The sequence below is a fragment of the Oryzias melastigma genome, linkage group LG16 (genome assembly GCF_002922805.2).
Source record: "Oryzias melastigma strain HK-1 linkage group LG16, ASM292280v2, whole genome shotgun sequence".
Classification (NCBI taxonomy): Eukaryota; Metazoa; Chordata; class Actinopteri; order Beloniformes; family Adrianichthyidae; genus Oryzias; species Oryzias melastigma.
The window spans coordinates 21,126,603-21,145,874 of record NC_050527.1 but is presented as its reverse complement, the minus strand read 5'-3'; the positions used below and the strand labels follow the sequence as shown (position 1 = coordinate 21,145,874).

The window sequence follows — 19,272 nt, the reverse complement described above, 5'->3', positions numbered from 1 at the left end:
AGTATTCTCATCCCTGCTACCATAAATATTGTATGAAACTCACACAAAAAAATGTGAACGGCGGCTCATTTGACTGGAGTCAAAGAGGAAGATGCCATCTTCTCTTCTACAGAACCTGAGCTTGTCTCGCTTTCAACATTTCAACATTTATTGAACACTTTAAATATAAATTTTTGAAACTTACAAAAATTACTTTCTCACATAAATATGAACTAGATATATGGCATTACTTGCAATAATGCCAGCGTGAATGCTGTAAGCTGAATTTGGCCGCTGAAGATGCTGAAATTGATAGCTAAAAATGCTGAGGCTGATAGCCGAAAACGCTGAAGTTGATAGCTGAAAACGCTGAAGTTAGTAGCTGAAAACGTTGAAATTGGTAGCTGAAAATGCTGAAGTTGATAGCTGAAAACGCTGAAGCTGGTAGCCAGCTAAAATATTAGCTCAACGCCAAATTAGCCAAAAAAAAAAAAAAACGTAGCTGAAATCTCTGACAACCGAAAACGTTGAAGCTGCTAGCGGATATCACAGAAGCTAATAGCTGAAAATGCTGAAGTTAATAGTTGAAATCTCTGAAGCGAATAGCTGAAAATACTGTAGCTGAAAAAAAAACTTAGATTAGCCAAAACAGCTAGCAGGTAGCTGAACAAAATAGCTAAACTTCAAAATAGCCTAAAAAACTGAAACAAATCTAAATGAGGCTAAGCAGCTAGCATGTAAATATTAGCCTAACTCCAAAACAGCCTAAAAACTTTTATGAAAAAAAAAACTAAATTTGCCAGAACAGGTAGCATGTAGCCTAAGTATTAGCTAAACTCCAAAACAGCCTAAAAGAAAATAAAAAAATAAATTAGCCAAAACAGCTAGCATGTAGCTGAAATATTAGTTTAACTCAAAAATAGCTTACAAAACTTTTTACAAGTCTAAATTTGCCAAAATAGCTAGCATATAGCTGAAATATTAGCTAAACTCCAAAACGGCTTAAAAAAAACTCAGTGATTGACAAAATAGTCAAAAAAAACTAGCAGAATGTCAAATTTTAAAACTTTAAAACCGTAATTCTTTAACATAATGAATAATAAAAAGGCAGGAATATTATTCCAAAATAAATCAACTTAAACCTTAAATAACTTTCAATATTTTACTCTCGATAAAAATATAATTTGTCAAATTTATACAAGTTAGAATTAAGCACAAGATAACATCCGGCCATTATAACAATAAAATAAAATGATCTGGAGGGCCGGATAGAATTACCCGGAGGGCCGGATTCGACCCCCGGGCCTTTACTTTGACACACGTGATGTGCAGCAGAGCTCTTTTGAGGTATAAATGGATCATTAATTCAAACAGAGTCTGTCTGTGACAGTTTGATTAACAGCAATTTAAAAAGAGAAATACTCACAAGTACATGTTAAAAACTCAAACATGATTTTCATCACTCCACTTTTCTCTTTCAAAATCTGCTGGAACTATCGTGTTAACGGTGAGAAGTTACAGTAAATCAAAGAACATAAACACTGGACCCCCGGTGTTAAAGGGTTAAAGAGCTTCATATTAGATTGAGAAGCTGAAGCTGATGGTTTTGTCTCCTAATGCTAAAAATAGCGATTCAAAGAACAATTTTTCTGTTTTCTGTAGGTCATTTAGCGTTCGGTAAAGAAATCATTTCAACCTCCAGAGTTCTGACTCCTGAATGATGATCCTGCCCAGCCTGTGACCAACTAACATCAAAGAAAAACCCTCCCTTTACTAAAAAATACCCCCCCTACACCCTGCTACCTTGCCTCACCTCACCTCACCCCCATTGAGTGCCCCCCTCACCCTTTTCTGTTTGGACCCAAAACGGATGTGCTGTTTGATTTCACACACATCGAGTTTGAGGAGGACCTCCCCCACGCTGCTCATACATGTATGCACGTTTGGCAGTGATGGGGGGACGTTTCCCTTTGAGTTCATTCCTGACATCGACTGGTTCTGTTCGTCCCGTGATGGCATCGTGTTTGGTTCTGTTTGCTTTGAGTTGGAAGCCCTTTGGGGACGGTCTGAACGCATTGTCGCACCGGCCTGCTGTGTTCTGCATTGAACTCTCTTCTCCCTGCAGTTTGACGAGTCGACTGTACATGCGATTCACACCTGGCAGTTTTTTTGTTTCGTTTTCTTTTTGCAGCTCAGGTCCCCAGAGTTGAAGTGTCCTTCCACCCCCATGCCATGTGCCAAAACGCCTTTGCTGTGTGCACCCTTTTTCTGTTTGAAGATGCAAACGACACAGCAAAGTTCACAAGGATCTGTGCATTTGTTGTAACTTTGTCTTCAATAGGTCATCAATAACTCAGATGTCCATGATCACACGATTTGATTTACATTTCTCTGCTGCCATGTTAAAGAAATGTGGACCCTGTCCTGACGCTGCTGACGCTGGAGCTCATGCAGCTGTCCATTGCTTTTTGTCACATAGAGCGCATCCTCGTAGTGGATCGGTCCAGATCAGCCCAACTGGTACCCCCATGTCCAGTAGGCGAGGGCGGCAACTCCCACAGCTTCCACCCACAGGAATGGACAGAGGTAAGTCAGCTGTTGTTTGGATCTGGTCGTTCGTTGACCCAACCTTCAGAAAACGGGTTTATCGTTATTTATTCTTCCGAGAAAGGAAAACTTGTGAAGCTGTTACGTTTTTACTCAGCTCCTTTTCTATTCTTTTTTTAGAAGATGGAAGCGAAGGGACAGAGCTTTGTGAAGGTCTGTACCTGAAGGTGTGGGTTTGGCCTCTCAGACAGGAAATGTTACAGGTTATTCTAAAGGTTTACATCATCTTACAATAGAACTAGTCAGCTTCGGTGGAAGCTAAAGTAGACTTTTGAACCCATGTTGCAGTTGTGTTGTTAAGAATTATTACCTTGTTGTCATGTCTGTCTTTCCTATATCTCCGTTTCACCCCCGAAGTGACTAATCACTAAACTGAACTAGGGCTGCCACAAACGACTATTATATTGGTCGACGAATCACCAATTAGTTTTTTCCGGCTCCAGTTAATCCGGTCATGCGCAAAATGGATTTTGGAAAAATGGATGGATGGATAAACCAGAGGTGTCAAACTCAACCGCACAAGGGGCCAAAATTCAAAACACACCTTAGGTCGCAGACCGAACAGGATAAACATTTATTAAAAACTCTAAAACTAAATTTTTAAAGCTTTAAAAACATAACTTTTTAACATAATTATGAACTAAATATATAGCATTACCTGCAATAATACTACTGTGAATGCTGTAAGCTGAATTTGGCCACTGAAGATGCTAATGCTGATAGCTAAAGACGCTGAAATTGATGGCTGAAAACGCTGAAGCTGAAGCTTAAACCTCTAATGAATCGTTCAGCCTCTAACCTTCATTAGTTTTTGGTATTGAAACATGATTAAATCTAATGAGGTCGGTATCTGAAAAAATGAACTATTTTTCAATAAGCAAAGTTTTGGTTTCACTGACTCCAATCTAAAAAAAAGTACATTTTTTGGTGCTGAACGCTCACAACTCTATTCAACTCTACTACACCCTGACTGTATATAATATAAAGTAACAACTAATCGATTATTAAATTAGTCTGTGATTATTTTAATAGTCGATTAGTGGACTAATCAAGGCAGCCCTAAACTGAACCGCTCAGATACTTTACCTGAAAAACGTGCGATTGTTCTATACTGACTCTCATAAATAGACCTTCATAGACAAAGTCTGAGGGTTCCTCAGCTGGACTTTACTGAATAATGCATGTTGTGAAAAGTTGTGAGATGTCTCTAAGAAACAGTATTTCTTGTTCTTAGTGTATATTTTGCATTGTTTGGGGATCATAAGATCTTAAAAAGAGTACTTTAGATTAAAGACTAAAGCAGAGTTCAGAGGAGATGTTTAAAAAATGTGCAGTTCTGCACTTTGGCAGGAAGGGGTCAGCCAAAGGTTGAACTCAAGGAAAAGTAGTATGGAAAAAGCAATAAGTGAATAATAGTACAACACTGAATAATAGTTAGAAATAAATAGATTTCTTGTGGCAAAAACACAAGAAATTGTGTCTTTTTTTTGTAATAAACCTATTAATATATCATCAAGCTAGCAGATTTTAGCTTCATGTGCTAAATCGATCTATACCTTTTATGAATCGACTATTGATCTACTAAGCTCAAATCAATTAATAGATTTTATTAACCCAGCCCTACTGATCGTTGACTGAATAAGACAACTGGACTGGGATAGTGTGATGTCACACATAGAACATGGTTTACTTGCTGTTCCAACCAAAAAAAAAAAAAGTCAATTTTTTTTAACGAAATGGAAGCTGACAAGTTGGAACCAGACAATGTCAGTAAGTAGTGCTTGATTCAAATCAATCTGAGTCATCGTTTCTATGGCAACCGCTCTCGTCAATCAGGAGTCCAGCTGCACAAAATATGTCAATCAAGTGTTTTTGATTGTTTGACGTGTGGGGGGCACCACTTATTTTCAGGGAGGCATCCGATTGGTCAGTTTATACCTTGAATAACTTTCAATAAAGACAAAATATCATGACAGAAAGACTGAGGATAATCAAGAAAGTGTTAAAAGAAGGTATCACAACAAGAATGGTTATTTGGACAAATAGAAATAGCTGTTTATTTCTCCATGCGATTTTTCTGAAGCCAACCAGCATTTCCTGTTGGGAATGCCAGGGGGGAGGGGTCATTCTGTCCAGTTCTCTTATGCAGTCAGTGCTCCTTTTTTTAAGACTTCCACAAAAAGTTGAATTGCGATATTTGAGCTAAAATAACAACCCTTTACCTGCAAACTTTCTTCTTATGTGCACATCACCATAACACAGTTCTCACCTAGCGTTAGGGGTCTCTACTCTTCTAACGTAGACATCGGTAGAGTGTTCACACTACAGCACGTTTTTGTATCTTGATGTGAAGTGTCTTTTTCTGTCTTTGCTACTCGATTTCTGAGAAGTGCTCATTGTTTCATTTGATCTGTTTGACCCCCACCCCGACGCAGCAGGACACGAGTGTGAGGCTTCTGAAGCCCACACTGGTCATGCAGGTGTGTGTGTGTGTTTTTGGTGAAATATTCTGTTATTGGTTTGATTTTGAAGACGTACACAGAAGAACCTGGAACTTCAGAGATGTTTTCTGAAGCGCATTGATGTACATGGAGTCACAAGCTGAATGAACAGAAACTATTGGCAGTAAGGGACGCTCCCCACTGTCTTCACTTCCCGGTGTCCCATCTGTTTACGTGGCACGCTCACGTCCTCTGACTGTGTTTGGGCATGACTCAGCAGTGGTAACCGATCTTGTGGAGATGAATTCTCCCACAGTTTCTCCAGGGGTTTGCTGAACAGAGAACTAATACTGAGTTGAATTAAAATATGAACCACTTAGGATTATGGGATGGTGGTGTGCAGATCTGAAGCTGCACGTTTTCTCAGGCAGAATTTGCAGCTTCACAGTGAGTTGTCATGTCATGAGCTTCTCTGTCTCTACGCTAGCCGAAGAAAAAGCCCATCCGCCGGTTAACGGGAGGAAAGGCAAGTCCTCTGGATGTGGTGATGGTGTGTTTGCTGTGACTTTGACCCCCGATGCTTCACCTTATTCTGCTCCTATTTTCTTCGGCACACTTACAGTCTTTTATCGCAGTCTTGCTTTTTTCCGAATGTTATCCATTCTACAAACTGAGCAAGGTTCGTTCCATTAAACTAATGCTGAGTGATCAAATTACAGACCTGCATGCAGTTCCAGCTGAAGTTAATCCAAAGAGACTGCTGTCCTTAAGATTTCTGCTGCTCTGTGTGTCCGTGCCTCTAATAAGACCTCAAACTCCAGCCTTCCACATCCTTTCATGCTAATTATTCCTAGTCAGCTTCACCTCATAAAGACAGAGCTCTCAGTTCCAACTGTGACAATAATTTCAATGAAATATGGATCGCCAAAACATTTAGTAACGGCTTCTCTGTTCTTTTTTAATTGTATTATTGTTTAGGATACCGTAGTCCATTCAAATCTAGCAGCTATAATGAAAGGAAAATTATTAAATAAAAATGATATATTCTGCAGAGATGCAACTGTTTTAAAGAAACATTTGCCCCTTTTGGCCAGCAGATGGAGCAATGATCACAACTTTTTAAGAGGAGGTCTTCTTGCTTTATCCAACTAAAAGGAAATTTAAGTTAAAATTCATTATGTAGCAACATTTATTTAAAGTCAAATACATATTCATGAGAAGGAGAGAAAATTATTATTTTTTTACTTATTCTCCTTCTTTGGAAAAGGATTTTCAACATGGAGTGTCCATACAAGTAGGTGGGTGCCTTTGTGTACATATGTGTATGTTTTTTTTTTTTTTACCGTAGAGGTCACATGGGAGGATCAGCAGCGAGGGCTGAATGGCTCTCTGTCAGATGGGGGGCCACAGCCACACCCCTCGCTCACTGACGCAGGTTGGTTGGTGTGTGAGTGAATTCTGACTCTTTAGAGGTTCTGCTCTGCGATCCAAAACTCTGACGGACTCACGCAGGGGTCGAGTAATAATAATAATAATTTACTGAGGCTCATTTTCACGTGACCTTCAAACAGAAGGTTTGCTTCTCATCACAGACCTTCTGACAAATGTCTGTGGATATTGCCAATAATTTTCAGAATCGATTCAATTCCATTTTTTTTTTTTATTCTTTTGATCCACTCAATTCAAATTGAATCAATTCAATTTTGAGTTTACACATTTAGACACAGTTGTTCAGAAATAATATATATATACATATATGTATATATATAATTTTCTTCAACCTAATATCTATATCTCATGTCTTAAATTACTAAGATCCTTTTTCTAAATTAATTTTGGTAATAACATTGTTTTTAGTAACATGACTTTTTTTCTAGCTTTAAATATTATTGCGGTTGCGTTATGTAATGTGGCTGAAGCATTAAGTTTTAGTCTTTCTTCTCCATTTTATCATTCAAAAAGTGTTTTTTTTGTTATTTCTGATCTATTAAACGAATGGTTTAAACAAAACATATAATATGTTATTGTTGTTAAAGACTTGGTTTACATTTGAATGAGGCTCAACATGTTAAAAAAGGTTCCAAAATATTTTCCTGTGTGGATCCGATTTGGTCTGCATCCCGCACTCGTGTGAACGAGGACGTCACCCATGTTAATCAGTTGCTCTCTTGATCATCATTTGACTCTCTAATGAGACGGTGTGAGCTGACACAAAGAGATGAAAGCCAGTGATTCAGAGATCCCACATTGTCATTTTATTCATGCAACACTTCATCAGCCACCCTAATTGAGTACTAATTGAGCTAAATGCTAATTTTGGGTGTGGGTGGAGGAAAAGCGGAGCCGGGTGTGTGGTTGTGTGACAGAGTTTAGAGTACAGAAGTGAAGTGAGACAGGAAGGTCCTAGGTGGCCGCCTATGGCACCTTCTGCTGGAGGGGGTGCTAAAATGCCTTTTTTAAACAGTTCAGCACACCACTCATTTAGTGTAAAATGTTTAAAAAATAATAATTTAAAGCATGAATAAAATAACTCAAGAATTTTACATAATAATTTTGCCTGACGCCGCCCTGTTGGAGCTATGTGGGGCGAGGGGCGCGGTGTTGGAAAACAAGCCCTCTGGGACACCTTTAAGCAAAAAAAAAAAATGTAGAGGAGGACAAAACAGACTCAAAGCAGAGGTTTATCTGTTTTATTTACATTCAATTGCTTGGAAGTTCACCCCTCCCACATTTCGGTCAAAAAATGATATTGTTATTGATCGCAAAAGTTTACTTTATCTGTTTTCCTCTTTTTAAACCCTTGACAACATAATTTTTTAAACCTTAAACACTGGAGATGTTTACCAAAAGATCTATCATGCTGAAAAAGACATCAGTGGTTAGTGCAGCTGCCTTCTAATGCAGAGGTTGGAGTTTGTGTCCCATCAAGGGAAAACTGTTAAAAGGATAAAAAGTTTTGTTTGTGGTTATTATTTAATTAAAATTAAATACATACTTATTTTAACATATCCCAGGCTACCATAGTGGGTTTTTTTTGCATGTAGTGATGTTCAGGTGTGTGTGTGTGAAATCTTGTAAACGGTTGGAAAGTTACCGTATGTTAAAGATTTTGTTTCACCGTCACTGACGACGCCTCAAGTGATTAAGGGTTAATATTTCAGGTGTTGATGTCACCACTTGTTGAGTTCTTTCTGGATGATATAAATGCAGCAAATCATTCGCCTAAATGATCAATGAAACCTTACAGTTGCTACAAATGCTCTCAAAGAATTCCCTGAATATTTTAGTTTTTTCAAGCTTTTCTCTTTCTGGGAAATGAAACATCTGCAGCAAAAACAAACAAAGAAAACGTCCCAGGTTCTTATTGATAAAATGTTTTCTCACATAACTGTGTCACACAGGCTTGAGCTCCACACTGGGCACAGTGGGACTTTCTGTGTGCTTCCTGATTGATTTATAAATCCCACCTTTGCAATTCTTCCACATCTTCATCAAGTTTCACCTTCTTGGTGAAACTCTGCAAAACAAACTGCTTCCTTTTTTGTGTGCTTGCTGCTATCGTGCTTTGAGTTTTTTTTTTTTTTTCGCTTTCATATAATTTCTCCATGCAGGCTTTCTCCACAAATTGTAGTTCCATGCAGAAGTGACACCTCCCCCTCTGTCTCTCCTTTTTCCCATCACCTTCCTTCAGCGAGGACTCAACTCTCTCTGGTTGGGTGCATTAACAGCTCTTTACCCTTTCAGCTCTTTTTCTTCTAAAGCACAGAACTTCACCTATGAAACCTTCCAGTTTCCAGAAACTAAACTCCTGGCCTTCTGTCATTGCTTCTTCTAATTGGAATTCTCACTGGTGGAGTTTGTCTCTTCCTGCTGTTCTCCATGGTTTTGTTTGTGTGTTTTGTGCTTGTCGTGTTGTCTCGTTGTTGTGTTGTGTCTTTATTCACCCCTCCGCCCCGACCCCTCATTTCCTTTTCCCTCTAACCTTTCATGATCACTCTTTGGCGTCCTCTTCCCTCTGCTCGCCACCGCCCCTCCTCCCCTCCGAGCATCCTCTCAAACCCGTGTCCCTCTCTGTGTCTGTGTGTGTTCATTTTGTGATGCGAACCCAGAAAACACGGACTCACCAAGTTGGACGAACTCAGGTCTGTCCTTTCTTCTTTTGCATCCTGTCTTCTCTGATTCAGCCTCCCTTCATCCTCTCCCTAAATCCCTGTAACGTCTGCTCAGCTCGCCTCGCCCTTCCCTCATCTCAGCCTTCTTTTCTCTGCCTGCCTCCATTCCCTTGTGCTGTTTGCTTTATCTTCAGGTGATGCTTTACTTTTTGCTGTGAACAGACTTGAGAGCTCACTGTTCACACTATTAAAATATTGGCATAGTTCCTTTGAGGGTTTATAACAGTAGATTTTTTTTCTTTAATGAGTGACTGAAGAAATATTTAACAGACATATTTTATACCTTTTACTCTCTGACTTGTGTTTTAGGGTCAATTCATTTCTCAAAACACCACATGAACAATGCACAAAGAGGAAACTTCAATTTATTTCCATTATTCAGAATTCTTGTTGTCAAATCCAGATCAATCCAGTTGAAAGACGTCACTGGAAACTGGGTCGGTGAACCTGCCCCACCATATAGGATCCTTCATTCAAACAGTCTGTCCAAGACAGTTTGATTGACAGAGATTTAAAAGGAGAAATACTGGGAAACGCAAAAGGAATTCTCATTACGCATACATGTTAAAAACTAAAAAAAAACACGATTTTCATCAGAGGGGGACTTAAAAAAGAGGATTAGAAGGTTCTGATCAACACATTCTCATCCCCAACTCTTGACATATTGACGAGTGGTTAAGGATCCCTCCACGTCACTTTTTGATGACTTGGGTGTCCCCAAGGGTCTGCGACCCTCGGGAATGTTCACTGGTCCTCTGGACGCGTCCAGTACCGAACCCTAACCTTAACCTGGTACTGGTTCAGGGTCCAGTACCACATCTGGACCAGTGTCGTGTTAGTGTACCAATACTACACGTTGCGGTGCTGGACCGGTTCTGGTTCGTGGCCCGGAGGTTGGGGATCTGTGATTTAATGGGAACAGCCAGCATGTTGAAAAACGACAAGTTGGGGACCCCCAAAACCTCAAAAAGTGACACGGAGGGGTCCTTAACCAAACGTCAATATGTGACGAGTTGGGGATGAGAAAGTGTTGTCTAATTAGATGCAAAAAAATGAAAAACATACTCATCAGTTTCTCTGGTGAGGTTGGTACAGGAGTGTTGGAAAAGCGACTGTCGAACCTTTGACAGGAACAATCTTGTTCTGGTTGAGAAAAACTGGACCAGTTACAGTTCTCAAGGAATCTTGTGAGTTTTCAAATTATTTCACGAGTTTTATGGACTTTTTTGAGTCTATTAATGCCTTCCATTGAGATCAGTTGATTCCTGGAATTCCAAATCTGCTGTTAGCATAACAGCTGTTTCAGCATAAGGTCACATAGGCTGCTGGAGCCTATCCCAGCCATGGTGGAGTGAAGGTGGGGTACAGCTTGGACAGGTCACAGACAACAACCCTTAGAGATGTCACCCCACCCACCTAAAGCGGGGAGTTGCACAAAGAAGGCGACTGAAGGCTGAAAACCATTTGTAATATTCAATCTTTATAGTAAAGCTAACCTTTGTGTAGTTCAATATCTCAGATTTAACTTAAATGTGTCATTTTAAATTTAGTAAATTTATCTCACGCTGATTCTCTTCAGCTAAATGTCAAACAGAAAGAATGATTCGGGTTGTAACAATTATGTAATTTGTATGTATCTGCATTAAAGACTGAAGAGATTCTTCTCTTTGAGTTGTTAGACCATGTTAAAATGCAGCAAGAAAAAGACGGTGGCTCTCACTGTTTGTTTCTGTGTCTGTATGCTGATGCACGAGTGGATTATTTTATGCATGACATCTGCTTCAGTGTGCATTCACATTTGCTTTATTATTCCTGTCATGTTACTCTAAATTAGAGGGGAAACTCAAGGGCAGCTCCAGTAATAGTTCTGTTGCTGTGTTTCTGTGTTTAAAGAAGGAATTTATTTATGTCTTTCTGGGGATTTTTGATTTCTACAAACTCCCTTTTTCTCATGAAGTGACACTGTTTCCTCAGATTGTTGCTGAAACATTTTCAGTGAGCAGGCTTTGACACTGTTTACTCATATTTTAACAATATCTATATAAGCAATGATTATGAAACAATTTAGAGAGTGTAAAAATGAACAAATCTGGAGACAGAATTAATCTAGAAACATTGCATTACCTGTGATAATGCTACTATGAATGCTTTTTTGCTGAAAGACGCTGAAGCTTTTTGCTGAAAATGGTGACGTAATTTACTTTAATTGCTGAAGGGATTTGCTGAAAATGCAAAAGCTATTTGCAAAATGTTAAATTTGCTAACGGACTGAAAATGCCATCAAAGAATTAAGAAAGAGTGCTGGAATTGACCTAAATTTCTAAAAAAAATTGTTGTAAAATTGCTTAAAAATTCCTAATACATGCTTATTTTGCAAAAATATGTAGTGCGTTGGTTAAATATGAGCTAAATTACAAAATAGCCCCCCCAAAATTAGTGGATTCTAAATAAGCCAAAAAAGCTAACTCGTAAAATTCCCCAATAAAGTCAAAATGTTAGCCTGTTGCTAAAATAGAAGCCGAACGCTAAATTAACCTGTAAAAACTTCAGTAGATAAAAAAAATGTCAAAAAATCTTAGCATGATGCTAAAATATTAGCCAAATATTAAAAAAAAAATCAGTAGATGCCAAATAAGGCAAAATAGCTAGCATGTTGCTTAAATATGTGCTAAACTCCAAAATAGCCAAAAATTTCTCAGTAAACTTAAGTAGTCAAAAATGTTAGCATGTTGCTAAAATAGAAGCTAAACACTAAATTAGCCTAAAAACCTCATTTGATAAAAAATTAGCCAAAGATGGTGCTTAAATATTAGGTAAACTCAATTTTTTTAAAAGCTGAAATCATGAATATATTTAAAGGCTTGTTGCTAATCTACTTAAAATTTTGAGATTTGAAGACTTTCTCCTTCATTTCCTTTAGGGGGTATTTTGCTCAATATTTCAAAACCTATAAAGTTTATGAATATCAAAAATACAAACAGTAATGTCCTGAGCAAGTTAAACGTTTTGATACCAAGTTCCTGAAATCACTGAAAGTGTGATTGAGTTATTAGGTGGCGAAAAACATTCGGAAAGGAGTAGAAGAATCACTATAGTCTGAATGCTGACTAAACATTGACACTATTATAAAAAATAAACCTCTTCAAAAAGTGAACCAAAGGTTAAATTAAATAAATTTAACCTTTGTTAGTCAGAGGCCTTTTGAACATCGTCTTACTACTTTTAAAATGTATTACTTTAAAACTGTTTTCTGCAAAAAGTGCTTCATATTTATTTTTACAACCCAGCTTTTTCTTTTTATAGATAATTTTCACTATATCTAGAATAAACCTGAAACTGCACAAAAAAAACAAAACAATTTCAGTCTTTTCAACAGCAAAAATCCCCAAAATTGAGATCCAACTGTTCATATGTCTTTTTAACAAAGATAAAAAAAAGAATAAATCCAAAAAAAGATCAAACAACGTAAAATAATATAGAAAAAATCTGGCAAAACTTCCAAGGATTTATTTCAAGGGAATCACAATTATGTGTTATAACTTTTTGTTTTAAGACAAAAAAATGTCAACCCTAAAAACCTTTTTTAAAATCTTCTCGTTAACTAGTGGCGGGCGTCATTCTTACATCATAACTAACTGATGTGATATGTAAACGCACCGGTGAGTTCAGAGAGTACTGGAGTTAAATATTATGCACATAAAACTATTGTTAAAGTTAGTTGTGTAGCATAAATGCAGCAATGTGACTTTGAATTGAAACATGATGAAATAAATGTGTTTAGTCATTTTAAAGAATCCTAAACATATTTTTATGGTGTCGTATCAAACGGTTTTCCTGTAGAATGACTTTCACTGTTCTTATATAAAATTCCCGTCTTCTTTAACTAGCTTGGACGAAAAGATGAAAGTTTTAGGAAACCAAGGCGCATGTGTGATCAGTGGGTCCTCCAGGTGACGTTCTGATATTAAACTGAACAGAATGACACTCGGCTGGAGCTTCAGATTAAGGTTTATCTGGGTTTAGGTTAGTGGAGCTACCAGTGGATTAAAGACTTCAGCAGAGCAGATCCTCTGAGAAACTAGAACCTATAGCGCCCTCTGCTGGGTAAACGTTGCAGCCCCTCAAATTGTGTTTTTGAATTAAAAAAATGATTTAAATGTGTGTTCTGCTGAGAGTTTAAGGAGTATGACATGATCATGTTTAACTGACCTCAGAATTTGAATGAACGGCTGGGAAGAAGCATCTTGACTTGACCTGTTTGCGAGTGCTTTTTTCTTTTTTTTATGAACATCAAATATCTCCCTTTTCATGGCTTATGGCTCACATCTCTGCCTCTTACGACATCTGAGTTTTCCACACCATTGGGCCTGTTCTCCAGCATGGGTCTGATCAGCCTCTTCTCCATCGCTCAGGTATGGACATGGACGAGAGGACCAGGCAGATGAGAATGAAGATGAACAAGTACAAGCAGGGAGCGGGCTCTGATTCCAGACTTGAACAGGACTATCACAAGGTACAAACATGTGCAGATACATCACTCACAACCAGTAATTGTACAAATGTCCATATATCTTCATAATACTTATTCTCATGTTTAATTAAAAGCAAGTGACAGTAGTTTCTCCTACTAAGATTATATATGGTAGTGATGGATAAACCTCAACATAAAATGTCATAACTCAGTACAAAAGTCACATTTCCATCAGTAACCATCACACCTGTGTCTTTCTATGTCACCCTGTTGTCAGCTAATACATTCCACTGAAGGTCAGTGGGACCTTGTGGTCTGAGGTTATGACCCTTTACTCATCAAACCTGTTAAACTCACAGGTTTTGTAATGGATTCATGTCTGCAGAAAGTTCAGGCCACGGCATTAGAAGTTGGCCATAAAGACAAAGTGAGGTCTGTGCTGCTCCTGCAGATCTGACAACATGTTATTGTAGAGAAGTTCTCACTGAGTGCTAACACCTGCTCAGGCTGTAACATCTCTCTGTTAAAAGCAACGCCTGATGCATTTCACTCCCCCCGCTGTCTCCAACAGCATAGATCAGAGGTCGGCAACCTCCACCACTAAAAGAGCCATTTGGGCTCGTTTTCTACTGATCCAAACCTAGAAGGAGCCGCATTGTCTTAGTTTAGCCTTTAAGAAATTTGGATTTGCATTCATGACCTCTTTTATATATATATGAATTATGTATATTTTTCGGCACAAACAAAAGCAAATATATAAAACGAACCTAGGATCTCTCAAAATGTGATTTTTTTTCTTTACATTTGACAGAAGCTCAAAAAACTTATTTTCAAAATAAAAGATGCTCTGTGCCAAACAGGATCATCTCAGTGTAGCTCTGGACAGCTAGTAACCAATGTTGTGCAGCATAAGATAATTATGTGCTTTAAACTTTTTACCAAAATCTGTGCATTCTGGGGGTAGCCTTGAGCAAACAAAAGATCAACAAGAATGTAATAACCTGCATAGTTTATCATTCATGTGAACCTCAGCCATCAATTTATACATTTAACTAATCTAAATTAAATAAATGCTAATTAAGTAATCCTTACTTTTAAAAATTGCTATTTTCCTTTTCTTTTTTTGTTCTTTCTCCCTCTTTGTCCTCAGCAGTCTTACTCTGCTGGGTTTTGTTATTTTAGTTTGGGGTTGGATCTCGGTAGTCTTAGTTTACAGGCTTTGTTTATTTGTTTTCTTTAGGTAGTTTTGGTTAGACAGCCATTAGCAGGGACATCAGGTTGTCAGATTCCTAGACTAGAGCATGTAAGTTCCATTATCCTTACATATATTTCACAATACAGTTATCTACCACACCAACACATTCTCATCCCCAACTCGCCACATATTGACGTTTGGTTAAGGATCCCTCCGTGTCAAAAATTGACATTTTGGATTTCCCCATCCCGTCGTTTTTTGATGTGCTGGCTGTTTGTAAAACCAAGGGTCCACAACCTTCGGGAGACGGTACCAGGTGCAAACTGGCCCTCGGGACCCACCCAGTACTAATATAAAAGTACGGTACTGAAACCCTAACCCAAATCCAAACTGGTACCAGATGCGGTACAGGACACGAACCAGTGCCAAACATGGTACTGGACGTGAACCAGTGCCAGACCCGGTACTGGACCCCAACCAGTACCAGACACAGTACTGCACCTGAACCGGTACCAGACAGGGTACCAGGCGCAAACGGTACCTGATTAGGGTACTGGTGTGGTCCATGCCCCAGTATTAAACCTGTTCTGGTTCGTGAGCCATGATTCGATGGGATCAGCCAGCACATCAAAATCCGACGAGGGCCTCTGTCCCATTTTTAGAGTCTTTGGTATGACTGGGCCTGGATTTGAACTCACAACCTTCCAGTCTCACAGAGACACTCTCCCACAAAGCGACTGAGCTGGTTATGGGATATGTATACAGAACGTAGGAAACTGAACCATCAACAGAGACTTGTTGGAGAGATTTTCTTTTAAGCTTTACTTCGTCTGATAAGAGATTTGTTATCCTCTAGACCACATGCGTCAAAGTCGCGGAGGGATCCTTGACCAAATATGTGTGACGACTTGGGGATAAAAATGTGTTGGCCACCCACATGGCACCTTTTAATTTAGCTGTATAAGCCTCAAGGGAACCAAAAGACACACCCGCGCTCTCCTTAACCCCCATGTTCTCTTATGGGGTTCAGATGACCCCACCCTTACATTGGGGTGTTGACCCTTCCATAACAAAGGTGGGCAAGACTTCATGTCTGTCATTGGACACCAGGAAAGATCGACAATCATTAAAAAAAAAGTTCAGTACGCTGTCTTGAGGGGTCCAGATGACCCCACTTTTACCCCTTCCGCTCTCCTAGGCTTGTTTACATTAAAAGTTGGGTCATCTGGACCCCATAAGAGAGCACATGGGGTTAATGTAAAAAAGCCAAGGAGAGAGGAAGGGTTACGATGCAGCCTCTCCACCGGCCGGACAACCCAAACCCGTATGGGGGAATGTCACTAAGATCTTAGCTGAGTCTAGAAGGACACAAGTTGGCTGATTATCTATCTGCAGTATTTGTGTTTTTGACTTTACTAAGACTATTGAAAAAATAGATGACTCTAAAGTTTTGCAAAAAAAAATAAAACAAATTTCTTAGTGTGTAAAAGAGGGTTTTCAGAGTAAAAAATACCAACACAAAGACAACGAAACCTTTAGCTCGGATGTTTGGGAAATATCAGAATATAGAAACATATGAAAAGTTTGTTGTTTTCACCAAAAGCATGTGGAAACATGCATGTATCTGCACCTGGATTTAGAATATTGCAGTTCTCCCAGGGCAATATTTTTTAAAAAAGCTTTTTGCAGACGGGATGACACTCCACAGGATAAAAAGCAGAAAGTTATCTCTGTTGTTCTTGGAGATTTCTTCCCCATTTTGGTACCAAAATACATTAACGACAGTTTTTTGGAACTGGCTAAAAATAGAAAGACATAAAAGAACATCTGGATAAACAAGTTAATTTTATCTTTTGTTGTGTAGCTGAGGACTAAAGCTTCATGTTGTATTTCAGGGAGTGTGACACTGAGCCAAATGTTTACTATTGGGTTGTGGAGAAAGTCCTGCACTTGTTTAGAGATCTCTGCTTTGGCCCGCTGTCAGAGCCGTCTGGAGCAGGATGTATAGCGTAAATGCTGCCTGTCTGCTTTCCCTTTTAAGTCACTGTTGTGAAGGCTTTTGTTTTAGAGAGGCCAGCAGCCTCCTGCAAGTCTATTAAAAGCTGATTAAGATGTGAGTCTGTTAGTCTTTCTTAAAGTCAACAGAGCAGTGTTTTTCTAATTATCAAACTACAGTTTAGTGGGAAAGCTTTTTATCTTCAGAGCAGCATGGAGCACTTACTGTAACACTCGGCTGAACTTCTCTTCCATAAACATTTATGAGAAAAGGAAACAGTTTACAGCTATTTAGATCCAAGCCTTTACATACTCATTTATCAGGGAAGTCATTATTTAATTAGACAGATATTTTAGTGATACTTGTTTCTTAAAATACCTCGTCTAAGCAATGCAATTGGAGTATTACATAGAAATGCAGACTGTATATACATCTGGATACGTTACAGTCCCATTACACCTATATATTAATTTGTCATAAAAAGGTTCCCACTGGTCTTTTATCGTATTTTCCAGAGTATAAGTCACAGTTTTTCTTCATAGTTTAGCCAGGGGTGCGACTTATACTCAGGAGCTGCTTTTTTGTGTTTTTTTAAGACATAAAAAGGGTTAAATATTAGTTATTTTCTCAGTGAACACCGGTTGTCTTTTAGCAGTTGTTTTCTCTAACAACCACTAGAGGGCGCTGCATCTGAGTATAAGTGTTTGCTACTGACAGCAGCAGAAGAAGTGTAATTTAAAACTGAGTCTGAATCTGATTGTTTTCCTCATAAACTTTGATATTTTTCTTATACACATCAAAAGATTTGTGTATTTCTTTCTTTCTTTATTTTTTTTAGCTACACTGGGCTTGGCAGATTTGATCTGAAATGTCATACTTTTCTCCTAAAAGTGCAACTTATACTCCAGAAATTACGGTAATTATGATTAGGCCGTTTGTAGCCAACATTTAAAAGCCTGTTCCGCTTTTTAAGACATAGTTTCTGCAGAGCTGCAGTGTTCATTCGAAATTTGTCAATGAGTTGTGGGTGGGACTGTTGTTGTGGAAGTCAGCCTCAGCTAATTTCCCATGAAACTTTGTTAACACCAGAGGTCTGCAACATGTGGCTCCAGAGCCACAACTTTCTCTTCTACCCCTTTATTGTTGTTCTCTGGTTAAAGAAAAATGCAAAGCTTTTAGTTTAAAAAAGTCACTATAAAGTAAAGTTAAAAAAAGTTTTAAAAAAAACGTACCACTCTTCGAGCCTTCACAGCACAGTAGACGATCGAGAACTAAAATTTATTGAATACTAAAACTAAATATTTAAAACTGTAGCTTTTTAACATAATTATAAATTGGGTATATAGCATTATCTGCAATAATGCTCTTGTTAATGTTGTAAGCTAAATTTGGCTGCCTAAGATGCCAGTGCTGATAGCTGAAGATGCTGAAATGGATGGCTAAAACCACTGAAGCTAATAGATTAAAACGCTGAAGCTGATAACCAGCTAAAATATAAGCGTAATGCCAAATTAGCCAAAAAACAAAACAAAAACAAAAAAAAAACGTAGGTTAGCCAAAACAGCTAGCATGTTGCTGAAAAATTAGCTAGGCTTCAAAATAGCTTCAAGAAATCTTAGTTAATACCAAAATAGTCCAAAATGCTAACAGAATGCATATTATTAAAACATTAAAACTGTAACTTTTTAACACAATTATGATTAATAAAAAGGCAGGAATATTATTCCAGAATATATCAAACTTAAACCTTAAATAACTTTCAATATTTTACTCTCCATAAAAATATATTTAGTCAAAACTATACAAGTTATAAATCAGGTCAAGATAACATTGGGCCAATAATGTCAATAAAATAAAATGATCTGGAGGGCCGGATAGAATTACCCGGAGGGCCGGATCCGGCCCCCGGGCCTTGACTTTGATGCATGTGGTCTAGAGGATAACAAATCTCTTATCAGACGAATTAAAGCTTAAAAGAAAATCTCTCCAACAAGTCTCTGTTGATGGTTCAGTTTCCTACGTTCTGTATACATATCCCATAACCAGCTCAGTCGCTTTGTGGGAGAGTGTCTCTGTGAGACTGGAAGGTTGTGAGTTCAAATCCAGGCCCAGTCATACCAAAGGCTAAAAATGGGACAGAGGCCCTCCCTGCTTGACACTAACCCAGGCTCCCGCAACTCAGGTGTGACATGGGAGTGGTCTTTCGATGTCAGGTGACTCCCATTGGCTACGGGACGGCTAAAACCACAGCCTCGCGAAACTCAGAACTCACGTAGGGTCACGCGTTAACCCGCCTTTATACGATTTAGGTCGTTAATAGCCCCAACTTCACAAAAAGTGCTGTGTCTCAACTATGGCGTCCGACGAAAATTTGAACCCAACGAAACAGATTCAGAGCGCCGGAGAGGCCA

The 19,272-nt window shown here is 38.6% G+C and overlaps 1 protein-coding gene across 23 annotated transcripts in view; it reads left to right on the top strand.

Moving 5' to 3' along the window:
• Window positions 1–19,272, top strand: part of rims2a (regulating synaptic membrane exocytosis 2a) — a 206,111-nt gene that overhangs the window by 137,993 nt on the left and 48,846 nt on the right. For all 23 annotated transcript variants that reach the window (XM_036216125.1, XM_036216124.1, XM_036216117.1 and 20 more), the window contains 2 exons: window positions 2,459–2,565; window positions 13,612–13,712. In XM_036216125.1, coding sequence (XP_036072018.1) covers window positions 2,459–2,565; window positions 13,612–13,712 — 208 coding nt within the window. The remainder of the gene's footprint in view (window positions 1–2,458; window positions 2,566–13,611; window positions 13,713–19,272) is intronic.